Genomic DNA, 22,304 nt, shown 5'->3' on the forward strand with positions numbered 1-22,304 from the left:
ATGCCCTTTCCCAACATGTAGAGGAAGTTCAGTACAGGGCTCTCAAAATATCACACAGATCTTGCCCTTATAGAGCTTCATATTTTTGAAACCTGGTACTGACTAGCATTATCATGGGTGTTCCTGGGTCTTTCAGTTTAGACTGTCACTATATTTACAGACATTAGAGGGTAGCAAGTTACCAGCTCCCTCAGATATGGAGAAAGTTAATGTTCTTTTATATATAAGCGGGGAAAATGAGTACAAAGTGCATGGTAATTATCACAGGAGTCAGAGGTAGAATCTAGAAGACCTTTATTTCAAGACCTTTATTTGGGTCTTGAATATCTTTTGTTTGTTTGTTTGTCATAAAGTGGGAACAACTCCACATTTTCAAGGACAATGAGAAGCAGCAGGTAACCTATTCCTCCAAGGCACCGGCAAATTTTTAACATCTTTGACACAACATGATACTTTAATCAGAGAACTGTTTTGGGGCAGGTGTTTATCAAAACTTCTTTACTTCTCTGGCTTTGGCTAAGGCTCACTGCTCTGTTAGTGCAATTGAGGCCTAGTTGTTTTATAGATGCTGGACTAGAACAGGTGGGGAGATGGTGTCTAAATTAACCTAAAACAAAATGTTAACCATGAACATAAATTAAAGTATTATTTTGCCAGATTGTCTTTTTACTTTCCCATGCCTGACAACAAACCTGAACACCTGCTTTGAGATTTATCATTACTAGAGCTTCTTGGGAATTCCATGATTTTACTGTTTGAGTGAGAGGATTAAAATGTCTTGGGACACAGGCCCAGTCTGGCTTTAATAGCCACGGTTTTGAGCAAATACAAGTCACTACAATACGAAATACCTTTTGGGAGAAGGCTGCAGGGTGACCTTTCAATGGCCTTCCAGACTGCAGGAAAGATGGGAGGGACTTTTCATCAGGGAGTGTAGCAATAAAGCTTTAATCTAAAGAAGGGAGATCTAGGGTAGATGTTAGGAGGAAATTCTTTACTTTGAGGGTGGTGAGGCCCTGGCATGGGCTGCCCAGAAAAGCTATGGATGTCCCACCCCCATCCCTGGAGGCGTTTGAGGCCAGGTTGGATGGGGCGCTGGGCAGCCTGAGCTGGTGAGTGGCAGCCCTGCCTGTGACTGGGAGTTGGAAACAGATGATCTGCATTTACTGAGGAGAGTAGAGATATCAAAGCTTAAATGAAATTATTAGACTTTTCAAGGTATATCCTTATCAGGTACAGCAAATGCACGGTCGGCCAACTGATATTTACCTCTGGCATACAGTTATCCACCTTATTGTCCCAGTTATATAAATTGTAGTAATTCCTGAAACAAAAAACGTTTTCACTGTTCTGCTGGAAACATTTCTATATAGACTGACATCTTCTTTAAATTTGCCGAGCAATTTGAATGGCAAAATAGTATATTTTCAAAAGGAAAATTATGAATGATGCTCTGCATCTCAGGATAGCAAAGGGACTATAAAACTAGCTCAACCAGCCAGCTGAGAATTTCCCTGGAGAATTTTCCCAGCTCTTGGCATAGGGGACATCTCAGGGATATGGCCAGGAGGGGAGGAGGGAAGGGGTGTGCACTGTGGTGTAATCCTTGGGGGCTATTGTTTGTTAAAGCAGCCCTAAGGTTGCTTTTAATTGTGTTGTGGGCTAAACTGGCTCCTAACCAGCTGCTGGGGTGTGAGAACTACAAATATGGTAGAGGCACCTTTCTTTCCTCCACCTCCCAGCTGCAGAAAGCACAGTTTGGATGAGGTGCAGGAGTGAACCTCCTGGCTTATTCTTGCAGCTGAGTTTTCTGTGCTGTGCATTGTCACTGGGTCCTAGCTCAACTGTTCCTCAACCCCATGCCAACTGTTAACCAAACAGGCTGGATACATTATTAACTTCCATAACTTAAATCTCTTAAGAATTAGGCACAAAGAGGAAAAGAAAAAAAGTAACTTTTGGTGTGGCATTGACAAATATTCTTTCTAAAACAAAATAGAAATAGACAGTAGGAGAAGTAAGACTGCAAAATATCCTATGGTTGAGTTATCTAATATAGGAAGGTGTTAACTGATCAGAAAAGAAACAAGATACTCTTTTGCCTCACACATAATAATAAGAAATCTTATCACACCCAGAATTTTCTCTGCTATTCTCCCTTCTAGTACTGTATACCTTCTTTTCTTCCTGCCTTATAGAGAGCCACTCATCATACCAATTTTGAGATGTTCATTTTTCACGGGTTCTGCATTTGGCATGACTCTTAGTAAGTGCATAAATTGAGACAATGACTAGGCCTGTAGGTGCATCAGTGAGATAGGCAGATAAACTTTACCTCCCCAGGAGCAAGTCCACCCCCATCCTTTTATCTTTGTGGGACATGTACTTTGAAAACAATTCCACACAACAGAAAACAGTGTGTTTTCCAGCATAGGCAGATAACTGTGGGTCGGGACTTAGCTACGGGCTTAGGAATGTCACAGCCAGAATATCCTGTTGTCACTGCATGATCGTCTGCACAACTATCAGAAAAAATCAATTGCACAGATTTCTACGCTGCTCCCTATCCTGTATCAGTTGCTATATTTCCATAAAAACAACAACAACAACAAAAACCCTTTATCTAATAGGTATATGTTTGGTCAACCATGAGTTGTAGACACTAGAGTGAACACTGACATCAGCAAACTTTGGGTCCCAGGTCATAATGCAGACAGCACTAAACACACTGATCTGAAAATGGCATTGTCATGGGCAATTGTAATACCTACCCATGTCAGAAAGCCAGCACTCCAAACTGTCCCTTTCTTCTCTTAACCTAGATTAATGCAGAGTGATAATACTTTCTGCCCTTTAATTTGTGTGTCTTTTTTTCTATAGGATTTACTAAAAAAGACTCACCTGCAAGGTCACATACTTGCTCATATTACCTGCCGTGGGAGAAAAATACTGTTTTGATCAATTAAATTGTTCTGACCACTTCAGGGTGGTCTGTCTTACAGCAAATGCCCCATGAACTCCCACCTACCTCCATCCCATACCCTCCATCCAGCAGAGACCCTGCTGTTTATGCTATACCCTAACACAGAGCTGGAAAAAGATTATGAAACAGGGAAACTATCCAGGAACAAAATTGCTTTTTTTTTTTTTTTCCATATTCAAGAGGTAAATAAAAAGTCAAGCCCATCTGACAATGGGAAATGGATTTAAAAGCAAAAATAGAACCCCACATTTTGTCAAATATCCAGCTTTTTTTTCTTCTGGTGAGAGGTTTTCATAAGAGCCATAACCCCTTTTGGTGAGGTTACATCACCATTTGATCTAAACCCCCACAGTAAGACTACATCTGCTACTAAGCTGTGTTGTAAACGTCTTTAATTTTTATATTTCATCTGAAGGGAGTTGTTAAAGTGGGTTTACAGGGTGATGGCTCTTTGAATAAAAGACATCAGGACTGAAGCAAAGCTCTGCATGACACTTAATTTTCACTCTAATAAGCCCTCCTAAAACATTACAAGATTTTGTTTTTCCCTGAACTTGCTTTCCCTTCCTGCATGATAATTCTTTTTCTTTATCCCTCCTACTTTTTTAGGACACATTTGAGGAGAATGGTTTTATTTTTGCCCAGATGACACCACTTCTCTTTTCACCCTAAGCCAGATGTGCTTCTCTCTCTGAGAAAAAGAAATCTCTCTGAAGTTTTTTTTCTTTTTTTTTTCCCTTTTTTTTTTCTTTCTCCCCAATACCATTGCTTTTATTTAGTTTTAGGGTTGTTTTTTTTCTCTCTCTCTCTCTTTTTTTTTTTTTTTTCTTCAGTTCTTCTGCACTCTCCGGGCCTTTTGTTTGACTTTTGTCTGTGAGGGTGGGAAGGGATCCTCCAATATGCTTGCGCTCAAATTTTAAGGTCCCATTGGATGTGTTCTCCAGTACATGAAAAAGTTCTGTGCTGGCTGAGCAAAACTAAGTGTGGAACCCTTCTTGATCACCTGGAGGGGTCATTGTAGAGCAAACATGAAGTATTATCTTTCTCAGTCCCAAGTGCTTTTATTGATTCCTTTTGCCCTGAATAACAGACAAGAAAGAAAATGTGGAGTCCAGGCTTTTGGCATGGCAACTCAGATCTAAGAATATTCCCACAAAGCTATCAAACCTGGATGGTTTGCGTTTTTGTTTGAGAGTCTTGTTACAGTTCTGGAGAACAAAACAAATTATTATGGATTGTAGACCTTGGTCATTGATCAGAAAATTGCAAAAAAATAAAAATCTGCTCCATAGAAAAGAAAAAGAAAGAAAGATGAAGGGAAGGGAAGGGGGAAAGGGGAAAAGGGAAGGGGAAAGGGGGATGGGAGGGGAAGGGAAGGGGAGAGGGGGGGGAGTGGAAGGGAAGGGAATGGAAAAGGAAGGGAAGGGAATGGAAAAGGAAGGGAAGGGAAGGGAAGGGAAGGGAAGGGAAGGGAAGGGAAGGGAAGGGAAGGGAAGGGAAGGGAAGGGAAGGGAAGGGAAGGGAAGGGAAGGGAAGGGAAGGGAAGGGAAGGGAAGGGAAGGGAAGGGAAGGGAAGGGAAGGGCAAGGAGGAGAGGAGAGGAGAGGAGAGGAGAGGAGAGGAGAGGAGAGGAGAGGAGAGGAGAGGAGAGGAGAGGAGAGGAGAGGAGAGGAGAGGAGAGGAGAGGAGAGGAGAGGAGAGGAGAGGAGAGGAGAGGAGAGGAGAGGAGAGGAGAGGAGAGGAGAGGAGAGGAGAGGAGAAATAATATCAGTATTTACAATCTAACAAACAACATATAAAACCAAGAGGTCCATCTACAATATGATATTCATTTGGAGAAAAATGTTGTCAAAATGGAGGGTGATTCTGCAGAAGTTAGAATGCAGGGAATTACATATTTGCATCTCTTTGGAGATGTGGGTTTGAAAAGATTTCAAGCATGCAAGAACATCATGGGCCATGTTCACCAGGCAGGCCTGAACTGAGAATAAGGTGTCGTAATTCAACCTGGGGCTTCTGGATTATGGGATACACAGAAATTACCAGCTAGATGAGATGAGAAATATTTTTCTCTTTTAAACCAGGAAACAGTAGTGAGTCTCCTAAAGGAATATTATTATTATTGCAGCAGTAATGTATTGAAACTAAGCACTCAGAAAGTCAGTAAATTTCATAAACAGATTTTTCCCACAAGATTTATACAATCACATTGAGTATTTATTTTTGATTCACAATTTCATTGTGAAATGTACATTTTAATGGATTATATTTGTCATTAGTGCACACCATAAATACAATAGTAATCATCAGATTCATAGCTAGCACTCATGCAGAGCTGTACATAATCACAATCCTCTACAAACATACTTGCCTCGTGCTCAGAGTTCAAGTGGTAATTCCTGAATAAAGAGCACTGGAGATCAGACTTGTGTAACACTCAGAACCATCTGTGCTCCTGGGGCTGTAGAGTGCAGGCAAATGCCTGACTCCCTACTCTCAAGAACTTCTTGTCTGGACTGTTTTCCCATGCTGCCTTATTCATGCTTTCTTTAAAATCAGCAGGAATAGGTGAAGCCCAGCGTGCACCCCAGTTACCTAAAATGTAGGGGCTTACCGCCCATTTCTCAGCAAGTAGAGTACGTAGAGATACAATATTAATTTGACTTCTAGAGTAGATATAATCTACTTAGAGTCAAGCTATTCTCTTTCATGCTGTCCTGTTAATATGTTTGGATATACACCCTTCCCCTGCTTCACAAAACTTCAGAAAACCCACCTTTCTCTGAGGTATGCCAGGTGCTGGACTACTCCCCGCTCTGTGGGTGTTCTTCCTTAAATTATTTTGTTTGTATTGAACTGTGCCTCCAGGGCCTTATCTTGCATTCCTTGCACACCCAACGCTCACTGAAGTTGAAGGAGATACAAAAGGCAAGCCTTTAGCCAGTGCAGGGATCTATTGAGCTTTCTCCTGATTCTGCCTCCTGGTATGGGCTCCACTGTCCTAAATCCTGAGGACTGAGGATTTTGTGTAGTCTTTTTTGTGCAAAGTGCAGTCTCTCTTCCTGAGTTCAGAACTTCTTCTGCCCTCTTTTTTTTTTTTTTTTTGGGGGGGGGGGGGGGGAAGGGGGAAGTAGGGGGGCGGAGGTGCTATCTGTGAGTATGGTGCTGCATGTGGTGGTACCCTCATGTGCATCTCTGCTTTCTGAATTCAGTGGACACAAATGCTTTGTTTCTCAAGCCACGTATACACTGCTATCCAAGACACTGAAACAAATCTCATTCCTTCCACTTAGCACCCTCTGAAGAAATCACTGCTTCAGTGTTTGTGGTATGTGTATTATATTATATTCTTAGTGATTCTTTCATATCTATCCTTATTAAAAACACACTTAGCGGAGTTAATTAGGGGTAATTTGCATTCAAGCTATTCATTATTTACTTATCTTTGAACTGCAAACTGTAGGAATGCCATTTGTTCATTAAAATTCTCAATCTTTGCCCACTTTCTCTTCGATAGCACAGTGGTTAAAGAAAGTTGTGCTTAGCTGCTGACTAACCATTCTCTGCGCACTGCGAAGATGGCTACAGGCCATTATTTCAGCATTAGAAAGTAGTTAATATTGAATGCCATGAAGTTAAATTTGTGTTCATTTACTTATTACGCTGGAAATCGGTAGTTCGTTCTGTACAAATTCCCCAGCACTACTCTCAGCCAAGTTCTGCAGGCTCGAGAACACGCAGAAACAATATAAAAGGTGAGGAGGTTTGAAGGGAGTTTAAAAAAAGAGGAATTAAACAGATCTCTCAAGACATTTTTGTGACTTCCTGCCTTGGATAGGGCTTCTTTCATTATCACTGTTACCACTCTTGTTGGTTCCTTTCAGTAGCACAAGGAAAAAAAATATCTGCTGTTTATTGTTAACCTCTAATTCCTGAACAATTATACATCTGTTAATTCCTCAGATGCTCTTGCTGTGGGCTGTTTACAGATATTGTCAGTTGACAGAGAAGCCATGGCAGTTGTCTTGCTGACAGGGAAGAAGAAGGATTTCTTAGTTACTCAGATCGGGACTGTGTCTCTTATAACTCCTTGGTACCCAGGCTGTGCCTGCCTCAAGAGCAGGAATGATACCTCCACAGCAAGAACCACATAGGCAAGACAAGAAAACACTGGCTAGAAAAGTAACATCAGCAGAGAGCTGCAAGGCTGGCCTTATCCTGGTGTGCTGCAAGGACTGTGTGATTCTGTGACTGGAGCAAATCATGCAAAACAAGTTTAGACAGTGCCTACTCAGGGATTGCAATTTACCTCTGTTTGATTTTCCTCTTCCAAAACCTAAAAATGATGACATCTTCTGTCCCCTCCCCCTTCCCTCCATCTATTGAACTAATGAGCAAATAAGGAAAGAAAATTAAAGAATAAAAAATGTAAGCAGTGATAGGTTGAGATCAATAAACTGTAGATTGCTAGCACTGAGTGAGACTGAGTAATCTTCTGCATATTGCACGTTGAGTTAACTTGCAAGAGAAATACGGTTCTTTCTTATTGTCCTATGTCTCATTGTGGAAAAGGAAGCAGGAACTGCAAATTAAAATGCCCTTGATTTAGGTTCTGAAGAGAGTGCCCAGGAGTTCTTTTTTCTATTACTACATGCTAGAAATTGAACTGGGTGCACCATTACAATATAGGAGAATATTTTATTAGCATTTTCAGCCTGTGACTTCTCTTGCCCTCCCTCCTAACAAAAAGCCCACTAACAATGCTCTTGTAAGTGGCATCATAGAAGATATTATTCTACATCAGCAAAGGACCATTGTTTCAGACACTATTATAGGGCAGAAAGGTACAGATCAAGTGTCCTAAATGATACCACACTAAGGATTATTCACAAAGTAAAGATGGAGGTAACAAAAGTTCAACTATAAGTGGACAACTAAAGACAAGTGAACTGTGTTTATAGACATAGGTTTGGATCACATACGCTTCGCACAAATAATGAGAAGTCTCTGAGTCATCAATCCAAGGACTGTACCGCTCTTAAGGACAGTTTCTTTCCTTTCACCATCAAACAGTATACTTGGGTTAACACATATGACCGTCGATTTCTCCAAATCGTGGCACAAGAGAGGAGGGATGGACATCTTTTTAGTCCCAAGGGAACCTATAAGAAAAGTCAGAGCAAGAAAGAAAAGATACTTGATGTTATTCATTTTATGCACACAGTTAATTTATGCAGGGCATAACTACCACAGTGACTGTGGAAACAAGTTTGGGATGCATTAGGTCCACAAATGAACAAAATAGGGAGGTTTAAGTAAGAGGAGAAAGCTTCACCTCAGATGAACAGAATATCTAGTATTTATATACAACCTCACATGAACAGACCATCCAGTATTTATATATAGTTGTAGTTCTCACTTCATCAAATACCAACCAATGTCTTGAGAGTTAGAAAAGCTGTTCTTTTCTTCTGAAGTCTGAGTATGACAAAGCAGAAAGCAAGGAAGACCACAGACTTTCATGTAATTACTCAGATGGGAACCCATGTTTACGCTCTCCTTGCTAGGATCTGCCAAATCAAATTAGTAAATCAGCTTTTTTCATCTACAGTTGATGGAGTTGTGTACTGCACATTCTATATACAGTGACTGATATTCAAATGTGAAGTCGGCTATGCTTTACCTCTTTTTGGTCGGAGAAGGGAAACTAACGTTTAAAGAAAGCAAGCTCATTCTAACTGCATATAAGACACTTTTATAAGCAAATGGTGTCTACTTCTTACTTCCAAACTCTCTCATGTAAAAAATCAACAGTCTGACACAAACGGGAAGTGTAAAGGGCCTATGAAGAAATTAAAGAATCCGTATGCTGGATTTACTTACGTTTGCATAAGAATAGGGTACTTTTTAATCTCTTGAGCTTCTACAGGAAATACTCTGGAGGGTCAAAAGAGAATAATTTAATTACCTCAGAGATTCACAATAAATTAGGCTTCAGTGATGCCTAGGATCAGTTAAATTAATAGGCAGTATGTTTCAGTCAGAATATTTGACAGTTATACAGTGAAATTTTGGCACCAGTGCATTTCCATTGGCTTCAGAAGGTCAAGATTTAGCTTATGTTAGCTGTAAACACAAAATGGAACGATTACTGAATAGGTTGATTCAGGGCACTGTTAGTCTCCTAGAAGAAAAGAACATGCTGCTTTCAAAATTTTCTTTCTGGATGCTACAAACTTGATTTTCCTGAAGTCAGCTCTATCTGCCAATGTATGTGTGACAACAGCCCTGAAAGTGGTTAAATAAAAGCAATACAAAATGCTGAATGTAGCACGTTAAGTAAGTTTAAGTGCATTTTTGAAAGTAGATTTTAAAACAATCTTTAATTTCTTGGGCATCTGTAGTCTTCAAAAGCAATGCTACATAATACATAGAAAGAAAAGGCTGTGTAACTAAGACAGGGGAGGTTTAGGTTAGATATTAGGAGGAAGTTTTCAACACAGAGGGTGGTGACACACTGGAACAGGTTGCCCAAGGAGGCTGTGGATGCCCCATCCCTGGAGGCATTCAAGGCCAGGCTGGATGTGGCTCTGGGCAGCCTGGTCTGGTGGTTGGCGACCCTGCACATAGCAGGGGGGTTGAAACTTGATGACCATTGTGGTCCTTTTCAAGCCAGGACATTCTATGATTCTATGATCCTATGACTCTATGATCCTATGTAAGTTCATGATAGAGAGAGACAAATTCTGATCTCTAAGTACAGAATGATCCCAGGGCTACCAAGCAAGTTTTCTATATGTTTACATCAACATAATGTGGTGTGGAGTGGAACTGTTTGTTCTGCCATAAGACTAAAACCAGATCACCTCACCCTGACGTCTCATTTTGACTGCACTTGCACATGTATGCACCCACATGCATGCACCCACATACGTGCACATGTTCCCTTTGGTTGTTTTTCATTCATGCCGCAGAGCTGTATGGTCTCTCCTGGATAAGCTGTGTTAAATTAAAATTAAACATCACCAAGCTTTGTGCTCAGCCTCCCTCTGTGTATGCTCTGCTGTGGGTGTGCAGGGGGTTAATATCACAAATGTTCCACAGGAGGTTAGTGGGATTCAGTTTCAGCTAACATTTATTTTGCCAGCTCCTGTTCACTTTCATCTCTGCTTATGAACACTATTATCTTGTTTGTAATAATATATATAGATTACTGCAGCTGTGCTCTGCAAAATTCATTCATTTTTTGAGCTTTGTAAAAAAATAACACCAAAAAATCCTGTCTTTTATCCAGTACTGAGCCCTGTGAATTCACCCACTTTCCCAGCCTAGTCTCCCATGCAGACTGTAAGAAGGCATGTGTTTGCAAACTTTTCACTGAAAATGGACTATCAGATTTATAATGTAACCTCACACCCAATGTGGTCTTGTCTTTTCACTCAAGACTAATTGTGAGCAGTTGTTTTTTCTCCATAAAAAAGGACTAAGTTACTTCAGGTTCTTTGCATTTTGTCTGTTCCCACTGTTAGTTTCCTGTTACAGGTATTACCTTTCTCACATATACAACATTCCCAGCTTATTGTGCTTGAGTCCTTCTGTCCTCAGTAGATTGCCAATAATGATTTTATTATCTGACTATAGTAGTTTTCATATCTTGCCAACCTTCCTATCATGAAGTTAGTAGTGCTAATTATTGATGGACACTAGAAAGGGTATCAGTGTCTTTAGCATTTTCTTTCATGACTGTACAAGAACACACAAAATAGCATGCTTTTCTATAGACTTGAAGTCGCTCAAGCAATACTTGTACTCTAAAAGGCAGCCAAGCTAAAGAAGGAAATGAGTCTTTTTTACAACGTATACTGTACAGATACTTTATACTGTAGAAGAGCAGATGGAAGACTACAGAAAGGCAGCATTAGGCTTGAATTTACACTAAAATTTACAGCACAAAATCCTCCCGTCATATGTTTTCTATGATCTGGACCCATGGCTTTAATCTAGAAAGACAGACAAAGCAAACTCCGGGCTGTAAGTTCTTAATGTTTACCTATCTTGTTATTACTATTGCACAGCTTACAATGCAGCTATTATTCCAGAAATTGAATGGTGTGATACAGTAATTGACTTCCTTACTAGCTTCCCACTCTTCTTCCTCTTCAAGAATCAGAAGTTGTTGAATGACTAGGTCATATCTCTATTCTGCTTTTCTCATTTTGAGACAGAAAAAGGCAGACTAACTTTCAAAGCCTCTACCCTAGGCTTTCAAGAAGGCAGAGCGTAAAAGATAGAATACAAAAGGAAACAAAAAGCAAAAGCAATAGAGATTTAAGTAGTTTAGACCTTGTGCTCAGCAGTCCACAAGATCAAACTCACTCCTCTCCATGCAGCAGCTGGTATCAATGCTCTCGCATTGTTCAAATAAGTTCCAGCATTTAGTGAGCTGGGACGCTGCCTTCTACTGTACTTCTGCAGAGGCCACCTCTCTGTTTGCAACTGAATTGTGCCTTACAGAAGCAGCTTTGCATTACTTTGACAAAGCCAGACAACACCTGCCCTTGAGGCTTAACAAATGGAAGTAAAGGGAAGAAGAGAGTAATCTCTCTCAGGCCTCTGCTGCTATCACTCTCCCTTTATATTTCATTTAGAGCAAAATGTGTACAAAGAAAGAGTGTTAGACATGCACACTATAATGAAAATCTATGACTAGACCATGCATTCATAATTATTTTATAAATAAATGGCTTCTGGAGAGCCACATCTGTCTCTTCCCACAGAGTGTATGTCTTTCATTAATGTATTGCAGGCCGAATGAAGCCAGCCTGAGTGCTTTGCTTGCATCTTCCTCTTCCTCTCCATCATTGTCCATGGATAGGTTTTTGTGGTTCAGAGAGAGCTGCAAGCCCCACCTGTCTCTGCAGGACTGATGGCTCGTCAATAACATTAGCCAGCATTATGGGCTGCATCGGTGTAGAACAGAATCAATATGGCCAAGTAAAAAGTCTAATCAGTTGACATGACCATCTTCAGCAGGGCTCACGTTACAAGAAATGAGTTTTTTTAAGGAATCAGCATCAGCGCTGCTTATTCACCCCACACCAAGAAGCCTTGACGAAGATTTATTGCTTCTTGTTTTGTTAGTGGTGCAGGGTAAGCTGGTAGAAGTGAAATAATCATTCAAGTTAGAAGAGTAATATGAACTGGGCTCTGCAAACACTGCCCATGTTTTCCGAGGGAGTTCAAAAGAGCTGCTATAGGGCACTCAGCAGTGTGGAAGGAAAGCATTTTGCATTAGGAAGTAAGAACAGTGTAGGGACCCGAAAACAGGGATTCATGCCCTTTGTCTGACTAGGCTACGTTCTCTTTTCTCACCATCTCATTTTTTAACTGAAGGGACAGATTCAGCTCTCACTTCTACTTGTGTAAATTGAAGTCAGTTGGCTGAAAATGGGATTGTTCCAGATTTCTATCAGCATAAGTGAAAGCAGACTTTGGCAGTCGTGCCTATGGCAATGTACACATCCTGAAACAAGTTTTTCACTGATGCATGGCTTTATCTACGTGGTAATTATGGAGCTGTTTTACAATCATCTCCCTTTCTCTTTCTCCTCATTTCTCTGCATGCAGATTCACCCACAACACAAGAACATTGGAAGTGCAGCTTACAGATATTTCACTTTTATGAACTCTGCTGATCATCTGTTCTCATTTGTCCAGTCATCTGAGGGAAACCCTGTTCAATCATGTGAGGGTAAAGCATTAGTGAAATCGTTAGTGCAGCCTGGGCAGGCTAATAGGCCCATGCCTCAGCCATTTTTTTGCAGGAAACATACCACCTCCATCAGAGTTACTTCAGCAATGTTATTTCCCAAACAGGTAAAAGAAAATAATCACATCTAGGAGGCAAGTAGCTTCTTTGTGAATGGGAAAATGGAGGTGTTAACTACTCCCACCCAACTCTGTTAGAATGAAGTAGCTGGGAAATGCTCGTTAAAAAAATAGATAAATCTTGGAACAGATTAAGTACCTATTCAAATTAACTACAGAATCTGACAAAAATTAAAGGACCTGTCCCTCAAGGCCTACACTGACTAGATATGAGGGGAGGAACTGGAAGCTTGATTCAGGCCTTTCTGTCACTGCCAAAAAATTCAGACGTTCACAAGCATATGTGAGACAAAGAGCAGATCCGAGACAGTCAGCATGGCTTCATCAAAGGCAGATAGTGCCTCATCAGTCTGGTGTTGTTGTATGATGATGTGATGACGTTGGTGAACAGAGGAAGGGTAACTGATGCCCTTTTGCACAGGACTTCTGCAAGGCCTTTGATATAGTCCTGCATTGCATCCTTATCTCTGAATTGGAAAGAGATGGTTTTAAAGGTGGGCTATTCAGTAAGTAAAGAATAGGATGGTCGCAGTCAGAGAGCTGTGGCCAAAGGCTTGATGTCTAGAGGAAGGCCAGTGATGAGTGATGTCTCCCTGGGGTCCAACTTGAAACCTGTGCTCTTCAACAGCTTTATCAGTGACCTAGATAGTGAGGTGGATTGCACTGCCAGCAAGTTTTTAGATGACAGCAAGCTGAGGTGTGCAGTTGACACAATAGAAGGAAAGGATGCTGTCCATAGGGACCTGGATAAGTTCAAAAAGTAGGCCAGTGTGAACCCAATGAGGTTTAACAAGGCCAAGTGCAAAGTGTTGCACTTGAGTCGGGGCAATGTCAGATATGAAGGAGTACAGAATGGGAAAAGAACTCACTGAGAGCAGCCCTGAGGAGAAGGATTTAGGGATCCTGATGGACGAAAAGCTGGACATGAGACAGCAGTGTGCTTTTGCAGCCTGAAAGGCCAACAGTGTGCTGGGCTTCATCAGAAGAGATGTGGCCAGCAAGGTGAAGGAGGTGATTGTCCCCCTCCGCTCTGCGCTCATTAAGGTCCTGTCTGGAATACTGCATCCAGGTCTGGTTCTCTGAACACAGGAACGATGTGAGGCTGTTAGAGAGGGTCCAGAGGAGGGCCACTAATATGATCAGAAGACTGGAGCACCTTTCCTACAAAGAAAGACTGAGACAGCTTGGCCTGTTCAGCCTGGAGAAGAGGAGGCTCAGGGGAGACCTCATTGTGACCTTCCTATACTTAAAAGTATCTTATAATCAGGAGAGAAACAGACTTTTTACATGGTCTGATAGTGACAGGACAAGGGGGCGTGGTTTCAAACTAAAAGAAGGGAGATTTAGATTAGAGGTTAGGAAGAAATTCTTTACTCACAGAGTGGCGAGGCCCTGAAACTGACTGCCCAGAGTTTTGGATGCTCCATTGCTGGAGGTGTTCAAGGCCAGGGTGAATGGGGCCATGGGCAAATTCATATAGTGTCTGATTTAGTGGCTGGCAACCCTGCCCATGGCAAGTGGGTTGGACCATGTTGATGTTCTTCAAGGTCCCTTTCAACCCAGGCCATTTCATGATTCTATATTTCTGTGATCCCCTTCTAGGCAGCAGCAGCCCTCTGCTCTCTGAGCTTGATCCTCAGTGACACAGTGCACATTCAAGTTTCCAGCAATATTATCTTTCAGATATGAGGCCCAATGACAAAGTAATGAAAAAGTATATCATCTTTTTTTTGTTGTTGTTGCATGAGGAAAAGCAAGTTTTTTTTTTTTAACCCATATAGGTTTTTGTTTGTTTGTTTTTAAATTTTTTTAATGGGAATCCTTCTGCAGAATATTAATAGGGTAACATTAATTTAAATGGTTTATTGAAGTGAAAAAAACTAGAGTCAATTTCTATTAAGATTCTGCCATTTATAGTGATTCAAGGGAATATTCTACTCTCAGTGCCCCAGGATCTTGGTACATAACATCCTCATTTGTGTTAATGAAAACTTTACCCCTTTGAATTCAAGTGGACTGAAAAGTTTCACCAGTCACACAAGCTCTGTATAAATAAGCAGCGCACAGAAAACACATTCCTTTAAAAGGATTATCACTTTGACAGCTATTCAGTTGGGGTGGCTTTTTCTGTCCCCTGGAATTCCCAGCTTGCCCTCTTAACAGCACAGAAGGTAAATCTGTATAATACTTCGCAGCTGCCTTTATTGGGACCTGACACTGAGCCTACTGGATGTGCTTTCCTGGTACAAAGCACCTCATCAAGTTTCCTGCTCTGGATGCAGTGAATGCAGCTGATGAGCTGTCTTATTAAAAGTTATGAGGAAAGGATGTTCACTTCATTACTTTCTGAACTACTGGATATGCAGGGTGAAATTGCGGAACTGGCCGGTCCCTCTAAGCTCCCACTGTCACACATGCAAGCTGCACTGTCTTGTTTAATAACACACTGATCTCACAGAATTCGTGATCATTTTGTTTATTTGTTTATTTAGTGGATTTTTTTTCTCCATCAGTCTTGCCTTGTTATTTCCTCTTCACTGCAGAGCAAACTTGAGCTGTCCCACTGGCACCAAGCACACTGGGCAAGCTCCCAGGGGTCTTAGGCTTGGTTTCTGCCACCTCTCTACCTGTAGTGGTGGGAAGAAGGCCAGCAGCCTTCACCCTGCCTGCCTCAGAAGTAAACAAGCCATGTTTGCTGGGGAGTTCAGTAGGCTGTGTGAGATGGAGAGAGGCTGAGGCTGCAGGGGCTAAGGGCTGTGAGGGACAAGGGAGGGCTGGCATGGCGCCTGTACTGAGGAGACCAGATGTGGGAAGTGCTGCATGGGGAGCTGAGACCTGGGAGTCCCACATGCTTCCACGCCATATAGCCTCCCTGAGAGAGGAAGAGAGGCAGGGATGAGAGCAAGAGCATCACAAAGAGAGGTACCTGGGCCAGGGGCAAGGCCAACGGCTGTCTAAGCTGATGCCACAGAAGTAAATGGAGGAAAGCAGCTTTTTTAAAGAAGGGGGTACAAAGGCTTCTGTGCTCAAAGTTGAAGTAGGTCAGCCTCAGCAGTGCCACGTGTGGAGCATGTACCCATTACTTTCCTGTTGGTATGAGGACAATTCATTTTCTTATGTGGTTCAGTTAAAAACTGCAAATAAATTGCCTTTTTTTCCCACTACTCCATTGAAGCAAAGGACTTCTTGCAAGCAGCCTGCTTTGGAAAACTGCTGGCACTTGGACTGGAAGAAAACAATTAAAAGATGCAGTAAAAATTGACAAATCTTGGTGTGGAGAGCTGAAAATACATTACAATCCCAATTGAACTATAAATAAAAAACCTAAATTAAATAAATCTTGTACAATTATAGATTAAAATATATTTGGCTTTAATGACTTAGCATATGGGCCTTGACTGTGGATGTGTTTGCTGAGACCACATGGCTTGCACAGGGATGTAGTCATAAACAAGCTAATTGCTGCTGCTAGGCTATACAGCTTTGTGGAGGGCTGCAGGTCTTCTGGTAACTGGCTACCACTGCTTCACAGGTGCTGCTCTCCATATGAACTTCCAGCCATGTAGCTTCAGTAGCAGCAAGCAGCGTCAATAATGGGCTCTGAGTGGGAAAGAAACCCAACCCAATAAAAAAAAAAGCCCCCGGGGGAGCATTATCAGCAATTGCTGTCATCAGATGTTTGGAAGCTGCCACTCTTTCCTATCACCCGCAGGCTGCAGCTGCATGCTGGGCTCCATGAGCTGCAAGGTAGCAGGGTGCCAGAGGTTGGGCTAGGCCGTGATGGCACACTCCTCTGTCACAGCTCAGAGTGGGAGTTGGGCAGTCATGGGGTGCTGGGTGGCAGAGAATTTTGGAGAGGGAGGTGGCAGAGGCAGTGCACAAGCACCATGCTCATCCCAGCGAGTGGAGGACACCATCCTCCCCTCTGGGATGATAAGTAGGGATCAAAATATTTTTTGCAGCCACCGCAGTTAGCAGCTGGGCCAGCTGCCTCAGCAGCCACCACCTCTCTATGGAGATGGTGGGGAGTGGGTGCAGATCCAGAAAACTTGACTGGCACTGGTGTGGCTGGCCCCAGACATTCGCTGTGCTCCCACTGACTGCCCCCAGAGCTGACAGGGCTTTCCAGCTCTGTGTTTGGTAGGCCATGCTATCACCATGGCGCAGTAACTTCAGCTGTACTGCACCGCCCCTCTGAAGGCAGGGCTGAGCCTTAGCACGGAAACAAGAAAAAACATCCCAGGAAGCTCACTTTGGTGACAGGGTAAGCTGGAGCACAGCTTCCATTACACATGTAACTGGGGGAGATCTAGCCCAAATGAAGGCTGTCTTCCCCAGGGCATGGGCCCTGTGGTGAACAGCAGCACTATGGGAAGAAGATCCTGCAGCTGTTCCCCTCTATACAGCTGTTTCTGGGTCAGTATCTCACTCACACTTCCTTTCCACCCTCTAGTCAAACTTGGCTGAGGTAAAAGCATTCATGTTACCAGGGAGGAGAGAGTGAGGCAGAAGTTGTATGCAGGCAATCCCATACTATGCATACAGTCAGATGGCGTAACACTCATTTCCTTGGGAAACCAGGCTTGAAAGAAAACAGCAAACTATTTTTCAGGCTTCCAGCTCTCTGTTTCTCTTACTTGGTTTGAAAGTTGTGGTAGCCTAAAACAATCTCTTTGCTACACCTAGGAATTTACTTGTTATGTTTTCTTTGAATAGCATTTTTTAAAAGATCTTCGGATTAAAAAATGTAGCATGTATTTTTTTTTTCTGCTTTCAGCGACTGTTTTCTGAAAGATCTTAAGTTGATTATATCAAGATTGTGATTACTTAGTGGCTTGACTAAAGCTATTTCACAAGTCAGGTCTGATGTGTTACTTTAAATTAAGATGAGTTCTCTCACGTTTTGTAGGAAAAAAATGATCTAAAAAGCAAGTATTCTGTGTCAAAAAATTGCTCCTTGAAAACTTGTCATATCATGACGCATGACTGTACTTTGCCAATTGTTTATTCACCCACTATTATTGTGTTATTAGATGTAGTTGACCCTTTGATCTCACTGAATTAGCACTTTTACTGATCCAGAGACTGTGAGTTTAACCCTCTTGCTTGTTGATGCTGTTTTCCTATGGCTTGGCATTTGTAATCTGCAAATTATTGCTATGGCTTATTCATTTCTAAAATATTTTGAATTGATTCTTTGACAAGTTCTCTGTGACTCAACAGCTCTTTCACTGTATAGCTTAGCTCTTAGGGCTTGCAATAATGTAGCAAAAGGTTCACATGTATTTTGGCAAATTACCATCTTTTAGAAATGAATACTTTAGAGTCTTAAACATTGCAGGAAAAAAAAAGGACATAGCAAAGCTTTTTCTGGTCTGCATCCAGCCTAAGGAAAACACAAACGTTTCAGGGTAGAATTTAGAGGTTAGGAAACTTGAAACGTGGTACACCTCTTGACCTGAATTCTTGTAAGCCAATAAGTGGTGTACATACATCCTAATGAATTTCTCCAGCTACAGTTTACATCTCAATCATGTTGCATCTACCACTGGAATTGGTGGACACTGACTGCTGTGGCAGGTCAAGGGCCTGGCATTTGTTATTCTTATCTTAATTATGAGACTGATTCAACAACATATAGTCCAGTTTCATACCAGCTCCAAAGCTTGTCGGATTGTGATTACAGAATTCATTAGACTAGGAATTCACTAGACACGGACCAAAATGGAACTCACTGAGTGTAAAGTTATGTGAATGGACTCCAGTGGGCATGGGAACAGGATGGAAAATTTTACGTAGCAACTGTAATGTTTTACATCATCTAAAATAACTGAGGAGCTCAGAAATAATTTTTTAAGTCCAAATTTCAGAGTCTGTCTTTTTTCAGTCTATAGGAGCTATTTTGTACAAAAATATTTGATGCCTCCCAGCCTCTCTCCTAAATCACTGAGAAATGTATGTCATTATGGCTTAGTGTCAATTAGAGGATCGTATTATCTGTCTGTTGTATATTCCAGTACAAGATGCTTTTGGCGAAGCACTTAGGACAGGACTTCCAGAGAAACACAGTCTCTGTCTCAGTCCTTAGTCTTAGAAATTTTAATTCGAAAACTGCGTGCAACTTTGATGCTACAGTTTTTTAAAATTTGCTTTGAAATAAACACAAAAGACAGGAAATTTTAAATTGCAGAACATAGAGAGGTGTGAAATTATAAGAGTGCTTTGAATTTTTAAGCTCACTTTAATTTAAAAGACTGAAGTCCTCTAAAAACTTCTAAGTGGCATAATAATTTCAAATAACTTCATACTGCACATGTCCAGAGCTCTGATAATGTCCATATTCAACTGCTCTTTTTTTTCTTTACCCCAATAACATAAAACCACTCTCTGTAATGTAGAGTGTATGATTTACAATTACTGTAGCACTTCAGATTTTTCTGTGAAACATGGCATGTGTGAAACAATTCAAATTCTGTTATATGCAGTCAAAATATATTGGACAAATTGAATACAATTTTGTAAACTCAGAAAACTTCAGGTGATTTTAAGACATGATTAAAATAAAATACAAAGATAAGGAGGGTAGCTGCATAAAAAAAGCATAATCTTGGAAAGAAAGAAAAAGATATATCATACACAGCTAGGCTACTTCACTGGCCTAAGAAAGGGAAGGTAAGAAGCAGAAACTACAGTTAGTGAAAGAATAGATACCTTCTTAAGGCATGAGAAAATGAGTTGGCAAGATGAACTCATTTTCTTTGTACTGTGATAGAAGTGGGAATACCAAAGGGCCTTGAACTTAGCCTCCTAACACTCAGGTTACTCTGTTAAACTCCGCTGGGTATTCATGAAATAAGATGGAAAGATATCCAAATGCTGGTTTTACAGATAACCATATTTTCATTTTTCTCATAAACTGCATAGTCCTCATTTTGGCCTTTTCTGCTGACAGTAGAAGACTGATCAAGAATCTTTCTGCTCCAGCACTTAAAAAACCCGTTTCTGCTTTTTAGCATGAAATTTTATCTAGTTGTTTGTTCTTGTTAATATAAATGGCTCTTCTTTTTACCTGGTATTTACACCCTGCCCTCTTGTCACACATTTATACAGCACAATTACACTCCCTTTCAGCTCTCATTTCCTTGGATATGGAACTAAGCTGTGTTAAGCTACCATCATAAAATCCACAATTTCCTTCTCTGCAAGCAAGGGCAACTGTTCTTTGAATTTGTTTTCTTGTCCATGGGCAACCAAACTACATACAATGCTCTGAATGAAGGCTGGGTTTAATTTTGGGAAGCATTGCTGGAGCTGCCCAAGATCTCCTGGAAATGACTCATCTGATAAATCTTGGAATCATGTTTGATCTTGAAAGTCTGTGCACCGACTTAGAAAGTATCTTTACATTGTTGCTTGGTCTCACTTTATTTCCCAATGAAAAATCTTTTTGCTATTTGCTTTCATTTTGCAAAGTCCAAGTTAGCTTGACCTTTGGTGTGTCTGACTGTGTACCCAAGCCTCCTGATACTAAAACATGCATTTTTTAGGTCTCCATTTTTTGCTCTTCTTTGGAAACTCCCTTCTGGCTTCTTTTCTTACTACTGGCATCACTTATAACATCACTTTTCATACTGGAAGATGGAGGTTGGAGCAGCAGGAGCAGGGGGATTGTGGTGGAGTGGTTAGGGATGAAGATAACATTGAGTCCTTGAGCCCCACATCAGCAGCAGGCTGCTCTGGAGAACATGAGCAACCTCAAGCAATGCAGGAAGTTCCAAAAAGGGCACTTGATAATTGCCATGTGGCAAAATGCTCAGAAAGCTTCAGTGATTAATTCTCCACTGAGATTTGTTACCACTTCAATGGAATTAGCTATACAGGGTATTTTGCTAAGCTCATTGTTGGCCATTGTGGGATGCGCTTCACCTTGGACAGAGCTATCATAAGATTAGCAATGTATTGCTGGGAGAATTGAAATCTAGCTTGAACTCTTGAGAAACAGGGAGGCTATAATGGGGATTCTTTTTTGGCTGATGTGAAGAAGTTGCCACCTGAAAGCAGGGCAGCACTGGGCACTTGGATCCTATGGAGACTACAGCCTACAAGCAGCACGTAGCTGCCTTGGTGCTTCTATGACAGCCAGGACTGTAAGCAGCAATGCTTATTTGCTCTGACTGTCATTTTGTGTTCTTCTTTACAGAGAGGTTTCAGCTAAAGGTCATAGGAGAGCCACTATATATTTTTTCTTCAAACAAAATCAATTGAAGGACCTAGAACACAATAAGTTATGTTGCAGGGTTGCACTTGCATGTATTCCCATTGGAGACCTATCAATGTGAACTAGCACTGTTGGGAAATCTCTCCAGCTACCACAGTTAATCAATATCTGTTCATTATACTCTCTCTGATGAATATGGCTAAGGTTTGGGTAAGCATGAGTCAGGTGACTTAAAAATAACAGCACCTCACATAAGATCAATAAAGGGCAGGTTTTCTCTAGTATTACTCTGGGCAAACTAATGTAGTTTTTATCTCCCCTCTTCTTCCTACCTCTTGCTCATAGTTGGTATATCAACATCACTGTAGGAGTGGCTTTATTAAATTAGTAGCACTTAATCTACTGTCACTCTGTCAACTTGCAGGCAGTGAACAAGCAGACAACAAGTTTTCAAGTGGCCCAGTGTGCCTCAACTGGCTCTCACCCAGGCAGTTAGCTCAGAACTGTGCCAAAAACAGTCTTTATGGGTGCCTGCTAATATTTCTGCACTGAGCATGAAAACCCTATGCTAGAAAAGATTGTTTGAGGGGAATTCATGCCAATTATAGATGTGTTATGACAGATGAAATGATTATAATTATGCTTGGCTTCCATGCAGAACTACATTAACACATCTATGACATTTAATAACATGGGAGGATAACCACATGCCTCAACAGAGGTTGACTTTCCACAAAGTTGCTTAACTTATATATTTTTCCTTCCTCAGTCTTCCTCCCACCCACTGAAATTAAGAAGACCTGCATTTGCTTGAAGCACTTTGAGGAAAAAATAAAAAATAAAAAAGGGAAGGGAAGGGAAGAGAAGGGAAGGGATGGGATACATGAAAGTGAGAAGAAGCGGAAGGAAGAGAGGGAGGGGGAGGGTAGAAGGAGAAAGGAAGAAGAGTGTTGGCATGTGAATTAATTACATGAGGCTAACAACTCCAAGTCATTAACAGATTCAAGGCATCCGGCTCCTTGTTGGGCTTTTTAGAAAGTCACTCAGACTGAATAAACAGTTAGTGGACCTGTGGAGGACAACTTTTATCTATATGGCCCGTGCCTATTAGCAGACAGGTTATATTAAAGCTAGGGAAAATCTGGACTGGAAGGTGAAGCCCTGTTTCTGGAGTTTAACCGTTTGCAAAAAAAAATGTTATTTGTTCATGCTGGGA

At 41.3% G+C, this 22,304-nt stretch overlaps 1 protein-coding gene across 3 annotated transcripts in view; it reads right to left on the minus strand.

Moving 5' to 3' along the window:
* Nucleotides 1–5,135: 5,135 nt before the first annotated feature.
* BNC2 (basonuclin 2) overlaps nt 5,136–22,304 on the minus strand; it is a 372,426-nt gene continuing 355,257 nt past the window's right edge. Inside the window, exons 6-7 of one of the 3 annotated variants that reach the window (XM_040656244.2) lie at nt 8,866–8,919; nt 5,136–8,144 (exon numbers count right to left, since the gene is read on the minus strand). In XM_040656244.2, coding sequence (XP_040512178.1) covers nt 8,129–8,144; nt 8,866–8,919 — 70 coding nt within the window. In that variant the 3' untranslated portion in view covers nt 5,136–8,128. The remainder of the gene's footprint in view (nt 8,145–8,865; nt 8,920–22,304) is intronic. The other 2 variants (XM_040656245.2, XM_040656247.2) reach the window with 2 other exon arrangements.

Source organism: Gallus gallus, chromosome Z (genome assembly GCF_016699485.2).
Source record: "Gallus gallus isolate bGalGal1 chromosome Z, bGalGal1.mat.broiler.GRCg7b, whole genome shotgun sequence".
In the NCBI taxonomy this organism is placed as follows: Eukaryota; Metazoa; Chordata; class Aves; order Galliformes; family Phasianidae; genus Gallus; species Gallus gallus.